The sequence below is a fragment of the Sceloporus occidentalis genome, unplaced genomic scaffold (assembly GCF_023333645.1).
Source record: "Sceloporus occidentalis isolate IW3139 unplaced genomic scaffold, rSceOcc1.0.p SCAF_132, whole genome shotgun sequence".
NCBI classification, from domain to species: Eukaryota; Metazoa; Chordata; class Lepidosauria; order Squamata; family Phrynosomatidae; genus Sceloporus; species Sceloporus occidentalis.
The window spans coordinates 1,461,716-1,487,736 of NW_028317112.1; the positions used below are offsets into that span (position 1 = coordinate 1,461,716).

Genomic DNA, 26,021 nt, shown 5'->3' on the forward strand with positions numbered 1-26,021 from the left:
AATAAAAAAATAACTATAATAATAACAACAATAATAATAATAATAAAAATAATAATAGTAATTAAAGAACACAAGTGTATGCCAAGGAGCTGTCCCCTGAAAAAGACACCTTCTCATCACAGAGGAACTCTCTAAATTCCCAAGAGCTTCCGCAGCAGCTGAAGTTCCACAAATCCCCCACGGACACCAGTGAGGTGTTTTCCTGAATTGCATTCAATTATATCCAAGTTCTTCTGACTTTTTGATAATTTAATATCGGCTGCAGTGAAAAATATTCTGCCCCAAGGTTAAAAAAAGACAATAAATCTGCCAGTGTCCCCGGCAGCTGCCCGCACAGTAAACTTGGCTGACACATTGTATCAAAGTGAGCTCCGGCTGGCCACCAGGGGGCAGTGCAAGCCTCCCATTACTCCCAGTATGTCCTAAAGGTAAATAACCAGCGGAAATGACGTCGGGGGTGAGGAACACACCTTAATCACCTGTGCTGGTAGGGTAGGGAGCAGTTAGTAGTGTAGAGGAGAGAGGCAGAGGTAGAGAGGAGCTGCAGTGCTAGCTGAGTGGGGGGGGAACCACTACCACCATGGACAAGGAGTGTGCTTCCCCCTGGGACATGGGGCTGCTCAGGACTTTTGATTCAAGGGAATTCTCTGGGTGGGAGAAGGTGGGATCTGGAGGATTTGGACAGGTCTACAAAGTAAAACACATCTCCTGGAAAACATGGCTGGCCATCAAGTGTCCTCCCAGTCTGCATGTGGATGAGAAGTAAGTTCAAGGCTAGTGGATGGAGGCTGGGAGGAGGATCATGGGCTGGAGGACCCTTTAAATATATACTATCCAAGGCTCCCTTATGGACTACATATAGCTTCATGATAAATAGAGGTCTAGAAGTAATATGGGTTTAAATCATATCTTCACTAACCTCACATCAGTTCTCTACATTTTTTTTTTTTATTTAGGTTTATTTATATACATTGTAGTTTATTGGTAAGTTACTTATTTTGGGAGCTACATGAGACAGATTGTCACCTCTTCACAAAAAAACCCCAAATGTTATCTATTTGTAACTTTTATTTATTTATTATCTCGGTATATATTAAAAATAAACTTCTGTTGAATTGTTGTACTAGAAATCCTGATATTCAGAAAGTATAATAATGTAATTGTTCATTTTACCAGAATTTATTACATGTGATTTAGGAAGTTGCGTGTTTATATTTTTTTTCCGTTGCTGTACAAGCGGAATTCATTTTTGGTAGAAATCTGGAATAACTATATACATGCTAAAAAGTTTACTTATGGTTTTTAAAAAAAAAACAAAAAAAAAAAAAACATTTAATTTTGTACATTATAGAACATCGTTTTTGCAGTTGTTTGGCAGTGTGAGGGTTGGGTTACCCCGCTTCTCGGATCACACTTGTGATGCTGGAATGGGTCCCAAGGAGTGGTCTAAATGTCTCTGGTTTTTAAGCAAAATATGTTTTTCCTGCCTCTCTTTTTTATGTGAGTTATAAACCACCTATTGGAAACTATACAGTCTTTAAAAAATTACATTTACAAGAAAAATATTATCGTATTAAAGCCGTAAACTTGTCCCATTGTGTGGCTTTTGTTTTGTGCGTTTCTGATACGGAAATTCACGTTTTTGACTCGGATGAGGCTAAGCAATGCTTTCCAGGCCTGCTGGTGCTTAACTCCCATGACTCCCAGCCATTCATTTATTTTTAACACCCCTGTAAAACATAGAAATATAGAATTTGACAGCAGATAAGACCCATTAATAAAAAGTGTTCTGTTGAGCAAATCCTCGTGACCTGACTTTATTTTTGTGGCCCGTTTGAATTTAATATTTTTTTCATTTTTTTTCTTTATAATGTAATCAAAAGTGGTGCAAAATCGTAAGAAAAAAACTGTTTTCCTACAAAGTGAGACCTTTAATGTTTGGTTAACCCTTCTGGGGTAGTATAGTGTAAAAGAAACATTATATACATTATATACAAACCTATTTATTTTAATTCAAAAGGAGAGGCTTTTACATAAAAACATTGACTTTGCTCGCAGATCAGACCCATTCTACCCCGTCTAGTCTCCACGGTTTTTACTTCTGTAAAGTTTCAGACCTTAATCAGTCGTTGGTCTTGTCTTCAGGAGCCGTATGCTTGTTTCAAATTAATTTGCTGTATTGGCCTCTGCCACTTCTGCTGGGAGGCTGTTCCACCTATTTATTCCTATGAGAGTACGTAACCTGCAGGAAGGCCGTAAGCAGTCCCTTGGACTCTCTGAGCCGTCCGGGACAACGAGCAGACATGTTTGAACGACGTAAATAGAGATCGTCAGCTGGATGTCCTTAGGCTGTGGCTTTTAAGTGTAGACAGACATTGAGACCACATGCCGTGTATATAACGTGTAACGATCACGCTTTAAACATGTTGTCACAAAATACATTGTATGTCGCAACTGTTGTCCTGGACCAGTCTACTAGACATAGTTCTTATCATATTACAGCGTGGTAAACAATAGAATTCCTCAGTCTAAAAAGCAGAGAGGGACCTTAAGACCCATGAAAGTCTGTGGAGGGGAGGACTTCATTAGGTAAACAGGACTTCATTAGCATTGGCGTAAAGCATCCGCTCACTGTGGTGTCTGAGCAGGGCAAGTCACATGACTGCATACAATGATGTGTTAAAGAGTATACATTACTGGAGGTAATTTCTAAAATTTCTGTTATTTCTTGTTTTGTTAATATGTGGCCTGACCCCCCCCCCCTTCCTTAAATATATGTTTCTAGGCTCTCCCCCCATCATCCAGCTTTCATAGCTGCTTTTGGTTAACAGCAGAAATCTGTATTTTATTTATTTTGATTTTTCCATCTATTTTCTTGGTCTTTTCCCCCAAATACGTTACGGTAACCGTGTTCTTGGGATACTTTGCAAAAGCCCATGAAAAATGTCACGTGTCTCTGCAGCAAAGAAAAGTATTTGTTGCACGGAAAAGCGTGTGCCCGAGAATAAAAATATTCTTAACGGCAACTTTACCGTGTATCTGTCCGTTAATTGATTTACTTTTCCTATTTAAAGGCGAGGACGTGATAGCCATATTTGCTGTTTATTTTTATAGATTGTTAGCTCTTGTGTCCCCATGGTATTAATAAGGCATTCTTATTGTATTTGCTCATCCAGGCCTGTTCTAGAGAAGGTGGGCGCCCTGCTTTGTAGGAACCAATGCTAATTCAGCTTCTCAGGGGGTCTGCTAGGAGCTTCAGAGGTGGTGGGGTCCGAGGCAGCTGGCCCCGGGGGCTCCCAGGTTTAGAGATCTTTGAGCGATTACGCAGTGCACGGATCATTTCTATGCTCCTTTTTATTGGGTTATATGCTGTGCGTGTCGGATGAGGCCTGATAGTGTTCAGCCTCAGGGCTGTATGTTGACTGCTCTCTGACCTCATCGACTTTTTTTAAACACCACGTCTCCGTCTATCATGCGCGTCGGGTTTCTCACAGTTTTGTCGTTCTGAATGCACGCTTACCAATGGTTATGGGAATTGTGATGGCAATCGAGACTGTTAGCAACTATGATCTTTAAGACTTCCTCCAAAAAAAAAAAAAAAAAAGACCACCAAGGTCTTTAAAGCCTGTGTTACTGTGTCTACTATAATGTATCGCAAACTGTGTTGGAGACCGTTGAGGTGTCTTTTGTGTTTTTTGTTTTTTTTCCTGCCCAATTCCTGGTGTTTTAGCTGCCGGCTTAGAAATGTTCTGGCGTTAGGCGCTCGGTGATATTAGTTTCATTGCGGTGTCCCTGCGTGGCTGGAGGGAAATCCACTCTCACTACTCCCACATCTTCCCCGAGAAGCCATCACTCAGCAGTGGGGGGGCTTCAGCAGTTCATTGATTGATTGTCTTTTATCTGTTGTCTGCTGGGCGGCAGCGCATAACAATTGCTTTTTTTCTTTAATACTCCTTTTTGTTATAATCGAATCCTTTTGTCATCTCTTGAATGCTATTGTTTGCCGTTTTTAAGATGTTAAGTCTATTTCTAGATTGTAAGCTCCATTGACCAGGGCCCTTCTCGCCTCTTGTAAGGTGTTTTTTTTTTTTTTAACCAAGATCTGCAAAAACCCGGCTGGAATCCAAAAAAAAAAAAGAAACCTAAAAAAACTCCTAGATCGTAAATAATTCCGGCTTCTTTTTTCCTTGCGTTTTAATAGAATTTATATATATATTTAATAACGTGTAAATATCTCATGCTATGGCTGATTTCCGGCCCTTTGCATTACACACCCAGATATACACATGTCTCTACTGCGTTGCGGTATGTGGTGGCGCTATATAACTCGGTAATATACGCAGGGTGAGCGAGAAGGCAGACGATTCCCGAGTCTCTGTAAATCCAGCACAAAAAAACACTTGCAATCCCGTGGCACGGGAAGAGTTAATGAGAGGCCATTGTTTTCGGGAGGTAGAGCCGCGTATTCACCTCTCTCCGCTCACGCGGCCCGTAGCCGGTTGCTTAATACATGTGCCCGGGCATGTTGGGATTATGGCTGCATGGTGCTTGTGGCTCGGGGCAAAGGAGGGGAGGTTTTCTCCTCTGAAGTACGCCCTACAATGTAGCCCGTGAACCCACGGGTAACCCGCAGTGGAGGTTGCCTTTTGTGGTTCCCCTTCTACGAGGTGAATGAAAAGGTGTTCGCTTTTGCATTCCTCCCAACCGTCCCTGGTCTCGCAGGACAGTCCTGATTGTTCTTGCTCAGCCTCTTCGGGTAACGTTCCCTAACACAGGTGTCCGGTTTGGACCCCCAAAGTGTTTTGAGGAAGGGTGGGTATGATTTTGGATAACGGGAGCCGACCCGGCCGTGTGGCCCGTGTGTTATGAAGACGACCCGGCCGTGTTGCCCCCTTTAAACACAATTCTGAGGGCCATTGCCTTCTCTGTGTGTAAAGGTACTGGGTGGCCTCCTCTTTTTGCCATTTGTCGTCTATCTGGTTCCACGCGTGATCGGGGCGTGCGAGGGTTAACCTTAAACCGGCCGTGACACCCTTGGCGTGGTTTGCCTTGTGCCGTACATGTCAGTAAATTGATCGACACGCCGCCGCGACGCGGGTTCTGCAACCAAAAAAAATAAACGTCGTTCTGGCCTGTGTCTGTACTTTTGGTTACCGGCCGTTAGTGGAGATGACGGACCCCCTGATGCCCCCCCCCCCGCCCGAATTACATTCCTGCGTTATCAGAAAACACTTTACTAAGCTATGCACTTATATGTTTAAAGTTTATTTATCGGCCTGAAAACTCTCTAGATTGTACAAACCTATTTTACATTTTTTAAAAACTTTTGATATCCTCCCAAATTTTATTGCAACACTCTCCTTGGCTCGCTTCCCGCTGATAACAGAAATACTATTTCGCACTTCATTTGAACTCAAACATTTAGAATCTCACGTTGTGTAAAAATATAAATATATACTTATTTTTTATTTTTTTTAGGGGGTAATTTGAGATATGAATTCTATTTAATGCACAGCCTTAAGAATTTATTAAATTATTTTTAATATATAAATTAAATACAAGTATTTAGTTTTAATTTGGCAGAACAACTTTTTTTTTTTTAATTTTTTTTATATACATTATAATCGCCCATAGAGCTTACAGTCCAGGTATTGTAAATAGGTAGCCCAAAGTATATATAACAAAGTAATATATTACAAATTACATTTGCTACACCTGCCTAGTTTAATTTAGGATGCTGTTTAAAATACAGACTTTATTACACCAAATCCCACACACTATTAAGCAGGAGGTAAAAGTATTTGTTGGATATAGATATTTTTGACTTTTTTTTTTTTTCCTAGATTATTTTCTCGTATAAAGATTTCTAAACATTTTGGCTCATTTTGACCAGTGACCTCTTTATCATTTCTGAATTTTCCGAACTATGTTTTGGACTGCTTGTTATGTCATTTTATCTTACCCATTCTACAGCGCCGCTGAATATGATGGTGCTATTAAAAAAAAAAAAAAAAAATAATAAAAAAAAAATTTAATATGCCACGTCACCAATTGTATTTTTTTTTTGTTTGCACAGAGAACGCATAGAACTTGTGGAAGAAGCGAAGAAAATGGAAATGGCCAAATTCCGGTGCATTCTGCCAGTGTATGGGATCTGTAGCGATCCAGTGGGTTTGGTCATGGAATACATGGAGACCGGATCTCTGGAGAAGCTGCTGGCTTCCGAGCGCTTGCCGTGGGATTTGCGCTTTCGGATCATACACGAGACGGCCGTGGGCATGAACTTCCTGCACTGCATGTCTCCTCCGCTTCTGCACCTCGACCTCAAGCCCGCCAACATACTGCTGGACGGACACTATCACGTTAAAGTAAGTGCTTCTACCTACTCTGCGCTCGTGGCCTTTTTGGGACAGCAGTATAGCAAGAGCCGGTATTTATTTTGGGGGGTGGACTTTATTTGGAGTTATTTCCATAAGAAATATACATATTCCATTTGTATGATCATATATATATATTTTATTTTTTTTACATATTTGCAAAATGCATAACTTCGTGATTAAATTTCTTATATCATTTTTGGGCATAAGTAATCATTTAACACCCCCCCCCCTGCATGAAATGGTTACGGCGCCGCCTAGAAGGACACGTACCATGACTATACCGTTCTCCCATCGTCGTAGAAGTTTTTATTGTATCTGTAATAAATCTAGAACTCGGGTGAGGGGGGGGGCAGCCTTTTTCTTTGAAATGTTAATAGCTGTGGGCCAAGTTTCCGCAGAAGGCCAGAGTCAGGTCTGTAAGACACATCGTTGCCGTTTATTGAAACGTTGTGCCTGCCTGTCTGCGGGTTCTTTAACGTGCCGCCTCTCGCCTGCCGAAGCCACCACGTGATGTGAGGATTAAGGTATTTGGCCGTCATTGACTGGATGTGTTTGATGTGACATTAAACTGTCTGGGAGACCCGTGGATTCCTGTGAACTTCAAGTTAGCCGGTTCTGGCTGCAAAGTTTCATTAAATCCCACAAATGAAGGGTTCTGTCTCTGATCTATTCCTTTTATTAAAGTCTCAGGCAACGTGAACACTGGTTGTAGGGCTCTGAGTTATGGCGGCGATACTCAAGGCCCCGATAACCCGGCTTTTGGTTGCACGTCCCGGTTTTGAAGCAGGAAAAGTGAATTGTGGCTAAACGTGTCCCTCTGGCTCATTCTGCTTAAAATAAAATATATTTTTGGAGGGAAATTGATTGGAAAAAGTGAGGTCTGAAGACCCTCGCGATCTAGATTCTCTGCCTTTAATTGTCCCATGGTCCTTGCTGCAAGGAGAATGGTTCTAGAACACCGGTTCTCGATTATGTTCCTTTGTGATGGAGGGATCTGCTTTAATTGTGTTCAATATTGTTTCAGAACCTGTTCTTTGATGGCCCAAGGTGTAAAAGCTTACAATCTAACCCAGCTAGTGCTTCACCTGTACAGTGGGGGTGCTATGTGTCAACCTTACCTTGAAAAGGTTCTGGTTGCCGTAGCAACCAATGGAGCGAGCCACCTGATTGGTTACTATGGAGAGAAGACCACTGTTCATAAATTGCCCCAGAAACGGTTGTTTGCGGGTAGAGGGTAACTCTTTTGTTTTTAATGTTTTGCGGCGCTCGTGGTTTAGGGTGACTCCTCCGGTTTGACGTCTCCGTAGGACCTCTCTTTGGCCGGCGGCCCAAGCGGGGAGAAATGCTTTATTGTGGTACACGCTGTCCTCACAACGCTGCTCTGATTCCGGAAGAATGACTGGAATGCCGTCCCGGGCTTCTAAGATGGGAGCGATTGCACAGCTATTGATAAACGCGCTCCGTAATAACCGGTTAATGATTCACCGTGTTATTAGCCGGGACGCGGTACGTGTGGAGTACAGGGCTGCGCACGGAGGAATGTTTGTGGCCCCGCGGCTTCCTCATTGCACAGAATCCTGCGATAACGCAGGGATGTTTTTCAGCGTCTCATGACACTTGGCACGGTCTCTGTTTTGTATTTATAGCTAAGCGCTTTTTTGATGTTTTTATTTACTTAAAAAGTTGGGTTCACAAAGTATGCCGTGACCTGAAAATAGCGAGTCACGTTGACCAAGTCTGTGGTAAAGCACTTGTTCCCTTCCGTTGACGGGGACCCCGGGTTCCCTACCATTCCATGTTTAGGTTCCTGGCAAAATGAGGAAAAAGGCAAACTTGGCTTTACTTTAAGTAATTATTTCTGGGTTTGGGCGTTATTCACTACTAGAAGTCGCGTGTCTATAGGAAACGGTCCAGTCCCCAAAATTGGTTTTAATTTGAACGCGTGTCGGGGTCCGTTTTGCTCGGATGTTCGAATGGGGTTTAACGCGTATAGAAGAGTCGTACATACTGGTCTAAGAATTACATTGTTAAATTCCTAAAATCTGATAAACTGTTACTGTAGTTTTTTTGAAGGGGTCTCCTGATACTGTAGAAAGTTCTAGAAAATGTTTCATTCCCGTTTCTTTCTTTTCGTTGCCAGATCGCTGATTTCGGGCTGGCCAAGTGGAACGGGTTGTCGAACTCGCATGAGCTGAGTATAGATGGGATTTGCGGGACCGTCGCATACCTCCCGCCAGAGCGCTTCAGGGAGAAGAACCGGAACTTCGACACCATGCACGATGTGTACAGGTAATGCCGCTTAATGCCACTTAGCAGATCTGTCCCTTTTCCTCACATAAATATCAAATATTCCTTTTTAATGTCTTTAGAATAATGCGTTTTAATGCACACTTTAATTTGCAATTAGTTCATGTTTTACTTTACTGAGAGGGTGATAGATAAGTGGAACAGCCTCCCAGCAGAAGTGCTAGAGGGTAATACAGCGAGGGTATTAAACATGCATGGGATAGGTATATGACTCCCGAATCTAAGACGAGACCAACAACTGATTAAGGTCGGAATCTTTACAGCAGGAGGAATTATCTTGTGAGACGTCTTTCGCTCGAGGACCGATCATGCGTTTTATTCTTAGCGTTGGTTATTCTGTGCGCTCTGAACGGAGCTCTTTAACCTTTAACACGGTGACTTCATTTTTGTTTCTCTTCCAGTTTCGCGATTGTGATTTGGGGAATTCTTACCCAGAGAAAACCCTTTGCAGGTAAAAACCCCCTTTATTTTATACATTTTTTTGTGTGTGTATATATATATATATATATATATATATATATATATATATATATATATATATATATATTATATTTGTCTATTTTCACACGGTGCGTACGGAACCCCGTAATACAGTTCTACTAATTTCTGTAGAAATCTAATCTAGGGCAGTTGCTGCAGCAGGGCTGCATCTTCGGTGTAATTTTTTTTTTTACATACTGTATATAGAGAGGCGATCTTCGCTATTCCCCGGCTTAGACACCCAACCTTATTTGAAAAGGACAAAGGATTATATCTCGGTCTGTGCCGCAGTCTGCAAATAATGCGGGTCACATGATTTATCCCCATCGTTATCAGAAGCCGGATTACTCATTTTTGTGCAATCAGAGCTACGTGACGTTTAATTGGCCGGTACTTAACCATTATGCCATTGTCTATACTACTAATATAATAATATATTACGCAGCCCTGTGCAATTTGCATATGGGGTGGCTAGCGTAATATTATTTCTTAATAATAATAATAATAAAAAAACATACACTAACACGTGCAGGTAAACCAGGAGTTGAGGACCCCTTGCCCTTAAGTTTGAAGTTTAGGCTTTCATACAAACTTCCTGGCAACAATGGTGGGTTTATGAGAGCTCGGCATATGAGCTTACACTCTAAAGGGAATTATATAGGGGTGCAAAGAGGGACTAAGCACAGAGACCATGTCTGATCGTGGGTTTTCATGGGTCGTGTTTTTTATTCCGTGTGACTTTAACTTGTCGGTGCTTGATGACCTTCTGTGTCTTTTATTTATATGCCTTTGTACAGCGCTACAGAATCTGTTGGCACCATTTAAAAATCCGATGTTTTTAAATGTTGGACACCCAGCCGCGGGCCGTAATGGGGGTTCTAGTCACAGTAGCTCTTTAGTTAGTTCTCCGCACGCACTCCCACGCCTTCCGGGCGCAGTAAGTTTAAGCACGCCGGGGCACGCACGGACATAATTATTTAAAGGTCCGCGTCTCCTGCCTGGGCCGTGCATGCGCGCCGAGGGGGTTGCGCAAGGCATTGTTTAACCAGCGTGCATTCACTAAGAGTTTTTAATATGGAGAATAAAACCTATATATTCTCTGACATTTATGGAGTACATGGTAGGAATCTGTAGCCCCCACTATGGATGGTGGTGGCCGTTCCCCCGCGAGCCGTTCCTTTACACAAACTATTGCTTAACTAGGAGCTGAACTTTAATGGGTTTTTTGGAACCTTAATTGACATCAGGATTATTATTTTTCCCCCATTCCAGACGAGAAGAACATACTGCACATCATGGTGAAGGTGGGTAACGGGCACCGTCCGGATCTGTCTCAGGTTCCGAGGGCCAGACCCCAGCAGTGTGAAGGCATGATTACACTGATGCAGGCGTGCTGGCACAACGTCCCCAACAAGAGACCCTCGTTTCAGGGTAAGACGCGAAACGACTCTTTGGCTACATTTAACTTCTCATTCACTTTTATACTTTTTGGATCATGACTCGAGTGGATTCGTTGACTTTGACTCGGTGGCCTCACCACATGGATATTATATGCTGGCGTTGCAACGTTAACTATCTTTTTATTATATAGGGTATACGGTATATATTTTTTTATCTTATGGACGTTTTTCCTGTGTGTTATAAAGGTTTACTAGGGATGTTAGCTGTTTCCTCTCTTTTTTTGTATATATACACTTGTCTAATCATGATTTACGTTTAAGTGGATCATACTTTCTCCCTATGAATTTTTGATATATTATTTTCTCAGTATCTTGTGATGTAGGCATAATTTTTTTATTTTTTTTTCCCGTACTTTTTTGATAACCTATTAATAATGAGCAGTTCCCTGCGATACTTGTTGTCGTTGGATTATTAATTAATACACGGTTGAGGTTTTCGATCACGGGGCGCTTATGCTATATTTTGATTTCTGAACGAGTCTTTTGGTGCCAAACGCTCTATAATGGCTCCTTCATGATGTCATAGCGTGCGAAGGAAAGCGTGTCCCTCAACTTCTCAACAAGTCACAGGGGGAAGAATTACCCTCCTGGTTTTAAAGGGAAGGTATCCTTCCAAAGCAATCTTGTATGCAAATGAGCCTCTCTAATTTACATATGGGGCTGACGTGCCTTTTTATAAACTGGGGCTAAGTAGCCGGATGTTTTATAAAAGTGTCAAATGTTCATCCTAACAACTACCCAAAGTAAATAGTCATGAGCGCTCCAATTAGGACACTCGTTTTAGTTTGAAATTCAATGTTTGTTTTTTTGTTTTTTTTTATATAAACTTATCCCATTTATCATCTACACTTTTTTTTATTATTTCTTTGTATTTTTTGCTCATTTATTTTGAACAAGGAGCCCTTTGCTTAACCCCTTTTTCTGAAACTTGTACCCGCTTTATTTTACACGGCCCGAGACGTACTTCACGACGGATATTCAGGTTTTTCTTGTAAGCCTGTATTTTGGGATTCCGCTCGCGGTTGACCTTCAGTCGGGTGCGTTTTTGGGAGGAAGCGTGTCTATTTGTTGAGCGGTAGGCGCAGTTTCCGATTTGTTGGAGGCCGCTTCGGGGCTGCAGCTGATTCTTACAAAATGTACACAATCTTTGAGTTTGCAAGTCTGAGCAGGGCAGGGATTAGATGGCGTATGATTCAGAACTCTAGAGGCCCAGAGGAGAGAAGACCTGATGACTTAGAAGAACATTAAAGCCCCAGTCATATTATCGCTGCACGCGTCAGAGGACAACAAATAGATTTTTAACTTCTACTCTCTTTCAATATAAGTATGAAGCGTAGAGTCGGCCCCCGTCTAGTCGCCCGTTTCTCCTGCTGTAAAGACTCGGACCTTAATCAGTCGTTGGTCTCGTCTTAGATTCAGGAGCCGTATGTCTATCCCATGCCCTCTACCGTTTGTTTTTACAATCCTAACTTTTTAGTTACTGCTCGTTCTTCGGGCGAGCCGACGGCTCCGTACATCGCCCCTTGCTTGCCCGAGGAGCGTGTCTTGACAGCTGGCGAATGTTGTTATAGAGCGGAGTACCCAAGGGCTCCTTATTCGAGCTGTCTAATGTTCTCCAAGGGCTGTCGCTGCCAAGCGTTCTTCGTGCGTGTGCATTCGTTCGTTAGTTCACTTGTTATGCGGTAAGGAGATGAGGACTCCAAGATATCTTGTATCTCTGCTCCCGGGCTTCAGGCTGTAAACAAGGGAATACATCAAATCTTTCTCTCTGTATATGTAAACCTGGTTGTCTCCCCAAATTATCTGATACGTTTGATGTTTTTACTGAATAACCCTAGACTCATGTATGTATATATGTGTATATAATTTATTATATATATTTTGGGTTTTTTTACTGGAATGCTGGTACATGTTTTCGTAACTGTTGTTTCTTTTTGTCCTTTGCGCTTTAGAGATTACCTCAGAGACCGAGCTGTTGTGTACAAAACATGACGATGAAATCAATGCTGTGACGTGCGAGGAGAGGCAGCAAGTGGAGCCGGAGGTAATGCGTTACAGCCGGCCAGGGGAATTAAAGGAACAATTACGTCATTTTTTAAAAAAATATCTTTGTTTTTTTAATAAAGCCCTTGCCGCATTCCACACAATGTTTCTTTTGAGAAACACTCTGCAGAGCTGCTTTCCTCGCCTCAAACACCATCATAGACTTTCATTAGTCACAGTGTCCGACTGTGTGATTAAGACTTAGCCGTTCTATTGTTTCCTGCAGGCGGTATGATAAGGAGTCGGGGGCGGGGGGGTTTAGTAGATTTAACTCGGATAACAGAGCGAGATCTCATACAAATGGTCAATATACAGCTGCCTGAAAACATTATATTATGGGGGCAAAAACTTTAAAAAAAAAAAAAGAGAACCATGCAAACTTCATGTGCTTCACTTATGTCTGGAAATGACCCATGACTGTCCCATTAAATGTCTAGCTGGACCTGGTCTAATATCAAGTCTCTGGTGTGGGCTGAAGTTGGGGTAATAGTTATGTTTTTTGGCGGTAATGTAGGTTTTTTTTCCCTCCACTGCATCTTCATTTGCATGTATTTGTGTCTTTAAGGAAATGGGTGCCCAGTCGGACTATAAGAGTCCCATGCCGCCCTTCGATAAGGACTACAGCTTGTCCGAGCTGCTGTCTCAGCTGGACTCCGGCATTTCGCAGACCATGGAAGGCCCCGGAAGCCTCAGCCATTGTACGTCTGAACCCCAGCTGGCTCCTAGTGACAAGCGCCTCTCTGGCGTGTCTTCTGTCGACTCTGCCTTTTCCTCCAGGGGATCCCTGTCACTGTCCTTTGAAAAGGATTGCTCAGTAAACGGTGAGTATTTTGGAATGGTTGCTTAGTATGTAAAATATCTTTGTTTTATTACAGTTAACACATTGTTTCCCGTAATCCCGCTTTTCGCAATTCAGGACACGAAATAAATGCATATAATGATGTTTACAGTTTCCTGTATGTATCTTAACTTCCTATTCCGCATGATTGCTCCTCCCCACTATCTCTCCTCAAGTGTTGCTGATGGATGTTGATTGGTTAAGGTAACCTTGTACGAAGATAGTGGGGACCGTGTTATGCCTACCAACCAGCCCACCCAACCATGACACCACTCACCCCCCCCCCCCCCAATAGCCACAAACAACCATGTATAGATACAAGCCAGATCGTTTATTGGAATTGTCCAGAATACTCTACGAAATAAAAACTCTGTAATTAACTCTACACAAACTGAATATTACAAAATAACATAAAACCTAATCCAGTCACCCAATCAAACTTCCACCATAAAGTACTCCCCATTGTCCGCTAAACTTCCCATACCTCCAGACACCCTCCATGCATGCTGACCACCAGCTGGCCTTAAAAAGGAGGTTGGGGGAGGATTGAGACCAAACTTGCCATCCGCAACGTATGTCTCGGTCTCCTCAACTCCTTGACCGGCAAGGACATGCCACCCGCCTGCTGTGACGGAAAAAAAACAACTTGGCATCCTAACCACGGGAGGCAGGGAAGTAAGATGATGCCAGCTGGCTTAAAAAAATGGAAATCACCAGAGACCCTTAAAGAGCACCAAGCACCCTATGGAAACATCCCCTACAATCATGCATGTGCCCTTGTCTGGATTTGTTTTGGGAGTACTCCTACCAACACTTATATATTTGTTGTCATTCTCAGATGTTAGCGCCACTGATATCCAAAAGAAGAAGCTGGTCGATGCCATTATGGCTGGAGATACTGCCAAACTAATGAAGATCCTGCAACCTCAAGATGTTGACTTGATGCTCGATGGAAGGTCCAGCCTTCTTCACTTGGCCGTCGAAGCCAGTCAAGAAGAATGTGCAAAGTTGCTCCTGTTGTACAATGCCAACCCCAACATGACCGACGCAAAAGGTTCCACTCCCCTCCACATTGCGGCTGAGAAGAAGTTGAAAGGCATCGTTGAACTTCTCCTTGGCAAAAAAATTAATATCAATGCCAAAGATGAAGATCTCTTCACAGCTCTTCATTTTGCGTCCCAAAACGGCGACGAAGCTATAACCAGGTTGCTCCTCGAAAAAAATGCCTCCCTGAACGAGGTTGATATTAAAAGCCGAACACCTTTGCACGTTGCCTGTCAGCATGGACAAGAGGCCATCGTACGCCTCTTTATCAGACGGGGTTCAGACATCAACGCCACGGGGCAGGATAACTGGGTATCGCTCCATTATGCTGCCTGGCAGGGTCACCTTAACATCGTGAAGATCCTAGCGCGAAGGAACGAGGCAGATATAAACGTCCAGACGTCAGACGGGAGAACCCCGCTGCATTTAGCTGCTCAAAGAGGACATTACAGAGTCGCTCGGATCCTTGTGGACTTGCGCTGCGACGTAAATGTTCAGAACGCCCAGCTGAAAACCCCTCTCCACGTGGCCGCTGAAACTGGCCATACCAGCACGGCCCGGCTTCTTTTACACAGGGGTGCGGACATTAACGCTACTACAGCCGAAGGGCTCACCGCGCTGGACCTGGCAAACATTAACATGCGTTTGGCCGCCGCCAGTCTTCTAAGGGATGAGAGGGAGAATGCCGAGTGTCTCGAAATAGACTCCCATTTGGTGGTTGAAAGCGTAACATCGGTTTGATGACATCATCAAACTGCTTAAGCGTATAATCCTTTTATTTTATTTGGGTTTTTTTTATTGCAATTAGTGGCCGTCAGAGGTTTGGTTTTAAGTTCTTTAAAAGACTTTGGACTTTTTTTTAATTTCAACGAGCTTCTCTCTGTTTATCCACGTGTGTTTCACATCATGCGTTTACTCTGTGTAATGAGGGATCAGGGTACAAACTTCTGCTTCGTAAGCCAATGATTTTATTTGCAGAGGATTATTTTTAGTTGGTTCCGTAGATCCAGAAACAAAATGCCAGTGCATACTATATATATATATATATATATATATATATATATATATATATATATATATATATATATATATATATATATATATATATTTTCATATTCATTCTACCCTCAATGTCCCCGTGCAGCCCAGTATGCAAATAATAATATATATATATATATATATATATATATATATATATTTTTTTTTTCATATACCAACATTAACTTTTTCTTTTGATCCGTATATTTGCATGCCGTCCTGCAAAATCCGTAGGTCATTTATTTCAATTTTCTTTTAGTTCTATTCTTATAAACTCTCTCTGTTTTAGTGCCAACGTCGCTTTTAAAAATTAGACTGTTTTGGCATCTGTGATCCTCTCTGCCTAAACCAACAATATTGGTATATATTTTTATTTTTTTTTATTGAAAGTTTTACGATTTTAAAAGCCAAATTATTTTTTTTATACAGGACCAAACCATTTTGTTTTTAAAAATGTCCATTTTATTGGAGTGTCAAAGTGAAGTTGGCGAAAGTGTCCGTTTTTGCTGTAGATGCAGGATTCGTAAACGTCTATCTTGGTTATGTTCCGTTCCATATTTTATTCAAATAAGTATTCTTATTGTTCTTGTATCTTTTTCCTGCCGAGTCGAACAGAGGACACGGGAGAGCCAAGCCTGTTAGTGATTGCTAACTCATGGTTTAGAATCTTTCGACTCCTTGGACCTTTCGAACATAGGACAGCACTGTCAGATTTTAACCTCTTCTGACACTCTGAAAACACATTTTGTGCCTAAAAGAAAAAAAGAATCATTAAAATAGAATAATTGTCATACTTAAACCAGTGATTAAAGGGGACCGTCCCATTCCACCTAATCTCAATCCTCGCTCTTCCTCCTATAAGCAATTTTTTAAAATTTATTTACTAAATTTACAGTAGGAGTTCCGTAAACGAAGAAAATGTTTTTTATGAATTATGCCGGCTATTTCTCTGAATGAAAATAGAAATCCGGAACATTTAAATATAACAATAAATGGCCGGTGCAGGATTAAATTATGGTTTCATTTCGGGTGTGATCGTTCCCCTTTTAGCCATGTAGTAGGATCCAGATAAATGATCCATACGTTGTAGGGTTCTAACATTCCCTCCATTAACCCTTCATTGTATTGGATTTATAAATACTTTATAAATGGGTTTACAGACCATTTGCATCGCTTATGTAGTTTTTACATTATTTCCCCCCCCCCCCCCAAAAAATAAAAAATATAAAAATATATGTATATATATATGCACGTTGTGATGGACACGTGCGAGCTTTCTTGGCTTTGGATGAGCTTGTATGATTCAGCGACTGGTTAACACCTTTTTTTTTCACCCAAATTACTGGCACACAAATTGAAGCCACACCTATGAATGTACATGTCTAAAACATTGCAATTTTATTGTATCTAGAAGTGTTTTGTTTGCTATTGCAAATCCTTGGTTATTTTTCAAAAAAAAAAAAGTTTGCTCAAACTCGAATTGTTTTGGGATCAAACGTAGTTTTTTTTTTTTTTTATTTTGTTAACCCTTTTAGAGGAACGGTTAATTTGTAAATACATGTAAACGAGATTACACGGTTAATATGAATATACTGTGTATATCGTAATGCAAGCCAAATTCATTTAAGCATATGTATCTTTCTATGACAGGAAATAACGAAGTGTATCAACTGTGTATGTTTTAATACACCATTTGTTTTTATTTGCTTTACTGTTTTTATCACTGTAATATAACCTTTTTTTTAAACAATAAAAATTCTTATTTTAGCGGCTGTCCTTTTTTTTTTTTTTTTTTTAATTTCTGGTTTTATTAATAATATTGTTTCTTTTTAAAGAAACAGATTTTTTTGAAATGCATACAAGATTAATTTTTTAAAAAAACAGATTTTTTTAAACATGCTTTTAGTCCACCAAAGTGAATTTTTCCTAACCGTTTTAATTCACCAAGTGGATATTCCCCGCCCGCCTCCAAGGCTTCTTATAGAATGTTGGGCATTACATATGTTAGTTATGGACAAAAATTGATTGGAACACATATTAAAAAATGTAACACAGTGCAGCTCTTGCACTGTCATAGCTACCATCTGTCCTGAATTAGCTTGATAGCCACTTTCATTTATTCAATTGACCAAGGAATAATCTTAGTGTGGTTTATAAAGGGCGGTGCAGCTACTTGTCTGGCTAATTTTGCTACAAACTCATTTAGATGCTGTAAACGGGTGTTTAAGCAAGTCGGAGCAAGCAGTGTTCACGTGGCGTGAGCCAAATCTTCTGCAATACAACAGCGAGACTTTTCTAAGAAAGAGGGGATCTTCAAAGAAATTTAGTATTGTGTGCAAAACACATTTGTTTAATACAGAACTGTTGCCTTCATTGGTCTTAGTATTAAAGCTAGTGATCAGTAACACTTCAGGGTAAAATAAGTGCAAACAAATCTATTCTCCTTTTGGCAAGGGGTTGTACCATGGAGCAGGCAACCAATATGGCTGCTTGCCATATCTAGCAAGTAGGAAAATAATCTGGTCCTTGTTAACATCAATATTTACAAACACCCTTCTTACTGTAAAGACCCCCCCCCCCCACAAAAATACATACATTTAGTTTAGGTGGTCGCTTAAATCTAACTATAGCAAAGCTACAAATATTGGCCTGGCCACCCGTGAGGAAAAATGTGTCCGAACTCCAGCACTAAAAAAAAAAAAAAAAAAAGCATTGCTTCTGTTGTCTGAGTAGTATAGTGTGATTGGTGGCATACTAAATTATTACTTGGCACATATACTGTCTCTAAAAAAAAAAAAAAATCAAAAAAAAAATCCCACCTACAGTTCAAAAAAAGGTGATATTCCTAAAATAAGTGCCCCTCTGCCAAAGGTGAACTCATTGCCCTTGAAATAAAGACTCGTTTTGGAAAACTTTTATTGAAATGTTTGCGCTGCTCTGTTACTCATCTGATTAGTAAACCATATGGTAAAGTGCCTCTTTGGCCCAGGGGTATGTAACGAATGCCAAATTGCAGAAAATAAATGGACAATTTACCAATAAATTAGGCTTACTTAAGATGTCAGCTGGGCTGGATACCTGCGAGCCACCATCGAGCTGATCAGCCTTGAAATTCTGGAATTCTCTGCGTTTAGTCATCGAGATTTGCGTTATCGTACAAGTCAGAGCAGGCAGAGGGAAATGTCAGATCACCACCACCCAACAAAAGGGTTTGTCTGTGAAATTATCCAGAGTCCGCGCAGTCACAGGGCATGGTAACTCTTTGTGCTGCGGCAGTGGTGCCATGTAATCCGCTCTAGGTCCTTACCTGTCCATTGGGACCTGGTCTGAGGACACACATTGCTATACTTACCCCATTTATTCTTCTACAGCCTCCTCTTCTTGCAGGGCCTGGAGTCACCTCCATCACCATGCAGATAGTTGAGTTCCCTACGTCCCATCTTCAACCCACCCCATCAATAACATCACATCTGTGTACGCACACGCTACTTCCCACACATATGTAGCCACCTGCGCGTTGTTGTTGTTGAATAAATCATGACACGGTGTCATATGTCGTGTAGTTTTTCGGAGGCTGCATTTACTTACATTTTATACAAATGTCATAACTAACCACAAGCTGTAGATTGTTATCTGTGTCAACATATCACATGTATATATTATTTATGTCTATGTATATATATATAATCCATTGTTTATTCTATAGCATGATTTGTAAAATTATGGAGAATCTTGGAGATATGGATCACAGATGTGTGTATGTGTGTGGTTGTCTTAAAATATTTCTATTTAACCATGTGATTTGCATGTTTCAACTGGAAAGCCTATATTTTACATGAAAAAGTGTAAGAATGATGGGAAGTCTTTTCCACTTACAGTCTTCCTTCTAAATTGTATTCATGAGTCATACATTTTTATATTGGTGTTATGAATAAGCAAATATTATTTTTTTTTTGGTTAGGAATTTATATTAAATCACCTTCCCCACTCTGCACATAACACTATCCAGCAGCCCATCCCTCATCCCACACACAACACATTCCAACAGATCTTCAATCCCTTCCTGCACACAACACGATCCATCAGATCATGCCTTCCTGCACACAACACGATCCAGCAGATCCTCCCTTCCTGCACACAACACGATCCAGCAGATCCTCCCTTCCTGCACACAACAAGATCCAGCAGATCCTCCCTTCCTGCACACAACACGATTCAAGAGATCCTTAATCCCTCGCTCCCTGCAAACAACACGATCCAGTAGATCCCCCATCTCTCCATGCAACATGATGCGGAAGATACTCAATCCTTCCAAAAATCAGCAGATCCTCTCTCACCCTGCACACAGCACAATCAAGCACATCCTCTCTCCTCCATGCACACATGATCCAGTAGATCCGTTCAGGCCCTCGCTTTCTTCACACATCATCAGGCGGAGCTCTGGGGTGAATTATTGAGGCCGATCATTCCATGGTGAAAAATGTATGACATATAGAGAAACTTACTCCTGTCTGCTGTGGTCATACGCTTGATATTTTTGGTCAGATTTCGCCCAATCCAGATGCTCGCACCAGGATGTTCCAGGAACATCATTTTTTGATGCTCTTAATGCATGTCTAGCTCATGATTTGTCACATGGGATTTTCAAATTAACATCCAACACGGAACCTTGGAGAGGACTGTATTTTTAGATGAAAGCTATAGTTATACATTTAGGAAATACTATATTTAGATGGGACCACCATATAAGCAGCTTCTAGGCCCTCCATAGGTCCCCATTTGAGAACAGAGGGACCTAGGAACTGTCTTAATGTTGTATCATGGGATTTCACCTGCCAAGGAGGGACAGGTACTCTTTTGGAATGAACTGATGATTCTACAGCCCTGGAAGTCACAATAATGTATATAGAAATAGGGCTGGAGTGTTTTCCTTTATCAATTTAGTCACAGTCAGGGCTGGACAGAGGGGGAAAAACGCATTTTGAGGCCATAATTCATGTGTCTGTATTTACTGCAGGAGCGGCCTCATGCCACATGGCACCAGCCACCAGAAGTTTGTCTAGTATGCCAGGGGGCCAGTCTGGGCCTGGTTACAGGGCTCAGCTAACCCATAAATCTGTGCAGGTCACATCAACAGCAGGCCCCCAATGCAAGCTTCGACAAACTCCTCCACGCCACATGGAAATGCTCCTTCATCGTCAGCACACTGAGTAGGCACATACATGTGTGTTAGTATGTGTGTAAGTACGTTAGTTTTACATCACTAATTAGAGTCCAAATTATATAATCCTTATTAAAATAAATGCAAATTCCCCCCCGATTTATGAAATCTAGTGGATTACTTTTCCTCCGATATTAGGGCAAATCACAAAATGGAAATGTGTTGTGAATGTAATCATTTTCAGAGAATAAATAAAGGAGCAAAAGTATTAGACATGGAGGAGAATTCCTTGGTCTGTGCGGTAACCTCAAGTGTTGTAAGGTGTACTAGTAGCAGGAGGTGGTAATTAACATGCGTCTAAGTACTTTAATGGCGCCTCTAATAACGGCAAAATTTCCAAATCATTGCTGGAATAATAATGGGCTGCTGGGATGTCATATATGACGTTGTTATGTGATGAGTCAGATGATGTACATTATATTTCCAGCAAATCCTGCTGTTCTCTGCTTGTGTCAATTTGCTGTTTACAAATAGTATAAAGGATATACAGTCACTGGCCACTTATTTAGGTGCACCTCGCTAGTACCGGATCGGATCCCCTTTTGCCTTCATTCTTCGTGGTGCTGGAAACATTCCACCACGCCGCGTTCAAAGTCACCTAAATCCCCCTTCTTCCCCATTCTGATGCTCGGTTTGAACTTCAGCAAGTTGTCTTGCCCACGTCTACATACCTGAATGCATTGAGTTGCTGCCATGTGATTGGCTGATTAGCTATTTGTGTCAACAAGCAATTGAACAGGTGTACCTAATAAAGTGGCCAGTGACTGTATATACAGTATGTGTGTGTGTGTGAATGTTGTATTGTATATTTGAAATCATTTAAAACATTACTATATATTTGGGGCCCATGTGATGAAATAGAATGCTTTCCCAAAGTGTTTTGCATCAGATGGGGCCTTGGAGCAAATATACCGGATGGGCCCCTTCTCTGTGTTCACTGGTGTAACGGATGCCTCCTGTCCAGCACAACCATACCAAACCCCTACTCGCCCAGGGCTGTGCATACTGATGGGCCAGAGAGCCATACTTCCCCTGCACGCTTTGTATGTGTGTCTGTGTGTGTGAGTAAGCATATTACTGTGTGTGCGTGTATACATATGTTACTGTGTGTAAGTGTGTATGTACGTTAGTATGTTACTTTGGGTGTATAAATAGGAAACTGTGTGTAAGTATGTAACAAAGTGTTAGCGCAAGTAAGCATGTTAATGTGCGTGTGATCAGCCAGCGAGGGGGTGTAGGTCAGAGACCAAAGCAGGGTCTGGATAGGTTGAGGCAGTCCGGTGCCGTCAACATTGATACCTGTAGAAGTCCAATCATTTGCAACCTACTAGGTTACTGGTGTTGTCAGTTATGCTGTCCCTTGCTGACAGGGGAGAGTCCAGGCTGTCTTTAGACATCCAGCGTATCAGAAGGGACTTTCTGAAAATGTAAAAAACTCAGGACGTACTATTATGTCCTAGTGGTCGTCTGGAACATGGATATGGTGGATAGTGCACCAATTTACCAATTCCCTTATCATGGAATACATCTAACGAGGTGGAGAAGAAAGTTGCAGTCACGTCACATGTATCATGCCACTTCTGCTATATACCAGAAAAATATAATAAAAAAGAGGGAGGAAACAACACAAAATAGACAATATATCTTTGACAGTGTCTGATATTTTGCAAAATTAGGTGCTACAGAAACAAAGTTTTACCAACTATCTGTAATCTTGTGCCTTGAATCAGGAAGAAAGAGAGGAAGATAAAAAAACAACATGCGCGAGCTAAAAGACTGAAATCAGCGGGATATTGGGAATATTTCCCAACCTGGACCCAGTGCGTTTCCTGCTACCTTTAGCCTTTCTCTTAAGTATGGACCTTGTTCTTGCCAATGATTCAATAAACACCCACATCTCACGCTATAAATTGTCGCTCTGGGTTTATGATTACAGAATATTACCCTGCTCGGAATTCCAAACACTAAATATTTCCGGAGAAAACGCAGCAAAACATTTGCTTGTTCTTGTTTTTTTTCCACTAATCGCAGCTAGAAAACCATACGTCCACTTTATGCGACATATTTCTGTAATACACTCATATATATGGACTACAAGCACTTAACCTCTTAAAACATTGGTTTTTCACCCAGAAATGCTTTAACTTCCCAGTTGTGTGTGGTTTAACTGGACACGGGGACGCAGGACAGAAAAATCAGCAGATCCTCTCTCACCCTGCACACAGCACAATCAAGCAAATCCTCCCTCCTCCATGCACACATGATCCAGTAGATCCGTTCAGGCTCTCACTTTCTTCACACATGATCACCATTTTTAGAACATGAGAGAAGTGGGGAATCTATCTAATGGACCTCTATGAGATGGGCTGTAGGTATTAGGGGCCGCTTTTGGCCAAAGTAGAAAAGACACAATGGCTGTGACTTTATGGCGTAGAAACAGGATGGCTTCTATACCGTTTCTGGAGTAGTTGCTTCTGTGTCTGCAAGGCCTGCTAGGAAAGTTCATGATTCCATGAAGGCAGGACAATTATAGTATATCCATGTGTCCTGTGAGTTATATATACGTCTAGGAAAGCCCCACCAGCGCCACAAATGATCATTCAAGGTGGAGGAATGTCAGGTATACCCACCATTAATTATTGTGCCACAATGTGTTCACTAAGCCTGCACAGCTGTAGAATCATTAGATTCACATGTGAAAGTTGTTGAGTACAGGGGTTATAAAGTCCTTGTGATGTCAATGTTTGACATATAGTAGGGTGGGATTGAGTGAATGAGTTATTCTTGCAGCAGAAGCTCACTAGGGCCTACTGTTCATAATGTAGTCGGCAAGATGAAGCTGCAGCTCTCCTGCCAACCCCCTCTTAAGTGAATACACATTTATCATTGACATAGCACCATCATATTCTAGAGAGCGGTACAATGTACATTTAGCTGTCCCTGGACAATCTAAAAAGTGTGCAATGCCTAATAGGTAGCGTGTTGCCTATAATATCATGCATTAATTATTAGTGTCTGTCTGGATTTTGCACATGCTCTGTAATAAGATTAAATATTGGGGATTCCGTCATACTATAAAGCTTTGTTTCATATACTTATTGGTCATTCTTATTCCAGCAGGAACCCAGTAATATGAAGTATATGCCTTTTATGCTTTTTAGGTTTGCGCTCCCCCTTTCTGTATATATTTTTTGCTATATTCTAGATTCCAGGATAGGATAGGATGCCTCAAGCCTTAGAATATAAGCCTTAGATCGGCTGAGAATTCACATTGCAAGCTCAGTAGCAACATGCAATTGTAATTTTTTTTTGAGTTTTATCTTGGGAGACGCAGGTCTTTGTTTACCGAAGGCTCAGTTCACCTTCTTGGGGCTGCCAAGGGCACTCTGCAGTAAATAACTGCCAAATTTGTCATTTATTAACCAAAATAGTCTTGGCCACAACTACAGACTCATCGTAGAACACATTAAGGAAGGGATCCATTCCGAAGTTTCTGGGCCCAGTACACATTGACCAGTTTTCTGCAGAGTTAATAAGATAAAGTGACTCGATAAAACTGTTCAATGTCGAGATTGATTCACTGAGGACCAAATTGGCTCAAGTACACCCATAAGGAAGCTCAATCTGGAATTTAATGGTAAATGTAGAGAAAGGTGTCCACGTGCTTCTTCATTTTGAAGGAAACTCACAGCCTATTCCCTGACTCAGTCCACTGCTGGTGGAGCCACCATTGGCTATTTTCTTCCAGGACACATGAAAACTTCACATGTTGGTAACCAGCTAATATAAAGTACGTTCGCAGGCAATGTGAGTAAAAAGCTGGCTGAAGACATCCTCTGATCACCCCTGATTGACCCAGGGAGCTGTTAATTAAATGGAGATCTCAGTTGATGATGCAAAGACCTCTATTGAGGCTCTCATCTAACATCGCTACAGGGTGGCTCTTCAGATAAGCTGGGATGGGAGCTACACCTCTGGACTTGCTCGGTCCCGTCTCTCTGCACCCACCCAAACATACTGTAGGTGTCCCGATCTGAAATATTGGGGGGTATAGGCGGAGAGTAGGTGATCCTGACCAAACCTTGATTGGAGATTGACCATACAAACCTGGAGCACGGGAAAGATGCCCTTCACCTGGAGACTCCCGATGAAATCTAGTTTGAATATATATACATATATTTTGTACCTAGTATCCCCTGGAAGTCTAGTAGAACTCTATAGCTGGGCCGGGATAGACCTGCATTCTCCGTAAAGTTCATGGCGTCCTCCACCTCAGTATGTTAGGTGCCAGGATGCGGCCTTATGTCAGAGCTCAGTCTAGAGAAGCGGCACGTGGGAGGTGGAGAATTCCACTTGTCCCTCCATTTTTAAACTGATAAATACACTACAGAAAATAACCCAGGGATTGGAGAGGAAATCTCCCTAATTTATCACTGTTTAGTACATTGCCTCAAAAGATTAAGGGCAATATTTGGTGACTAGTAAAACATAGTCTTATTTTCAATTCCATTCTGTAACTTAAAATCATGTCATCTAGCTCTGTCATAAAAAAAATAATTATCTTTTGGGATATATTGAATCGCTTGACTGTCAGGCCCCATCCGGGCTGCGGAGCTGCATGTCTTTAGTTTCCCTGTCTTGCTACAGTGTCCCTAGTCCTTGCAATAGTTCTCTCTTTGCAGTAATCCATTTAACTACACTGTCCTTATCCATTTCTTTAGAACATTCCGTAGTTTTTTTATATTAACGGCTGAAGTTCCATGTTGTATATTATATGTTGAGATTTGAGTGCCAGAGGTATTTTGTTGGTTTTCATATAAACAGAGTTTCCCCCAAAGTTCTTCACTGGTTCCTCAGGGGTCAAACGCAGAAGCATCAGAACAGTACCCCATGATAACGCCGCCTTATGTTTATCCAGCAGATTGGAAGGACGGTGGCATGTGGTCTAGACAGGTTCCCAAGACGAAACGTGTCAGACTATATGAAGTTTGGATTTTTGGACGTTACATTGATCCAGCCTACCATTGATTATGGAAAGACGCAAAAAGATTGGAACAAGTCTATGTGATTGTTTCCCCTGACCAGGCTTATTTGCCAAATCCACCGATCTTAGGAAGTAGCTTGGGGATTCATTGTTTAGCGACCTATTATTATCTATTTAAAACTTTGAAAATGACCCCAGATGAATCTTAAGTGTATATAGCTACAGG

The 26,021-nt window shown here is 41.5% G+C and overlaps 1 protein-coding gene across 1 annotated transcript; it reads left to right on the forward strand.

The window, feature by feature from the left end:
- Positions 1 to 580: 580 nt before the first annotated feature.
- On the forward strand, positions 581 to 15,293 carry LOC149281446 (receptor-interacting serine/threonine-protein kinase 4-like). Its single transcript, XM_089499298.1, has 8 exons — positions 581 to 762; positions 6,077 to 6,368; positions 8,521 to 8,669; positions 9,089 to 9,138; positions 10,440 to 10,598; positions 12,580 to 12,671; positions 13,236 to 13,491; positions 14,347 to 15,293. Exons 1-8 carry the CDS (start codon positions 581 to 583, stop codon positions 15,291 to 15,293), a joined length of 2,127 nt encoding a protein of 708 aa, XP_089355424.1.
- Positions 15,294 to 26,021: the final 10,728 nt, after the last annotated feature.

Bases quoted from the DNA above. Each gene is read 5' to 3' on its own strand.
- LOC149281446 (XM_089499298.1), top strand. From the start codon at position 581: ATGGACAAGGAGTGTGCTTCCCCCTGGGACATGGGGCTGCTCAGGACT. The intron at 10,599-12,579 runs GTAAGACGCGAA...TTTGCGCTTTAG, and splicing joins CAAGAGACCCTCGTTTCAGG to AGATTACCTCAGAGACCGAG. The intron at 12,672-13,235 runs GTAATGCGTTAC...TGTGTCTTTAAG, and splicing joins GGCAGCAAGTGGAGCCGGAG to GAAATGGGTGCCCAGTCGGA.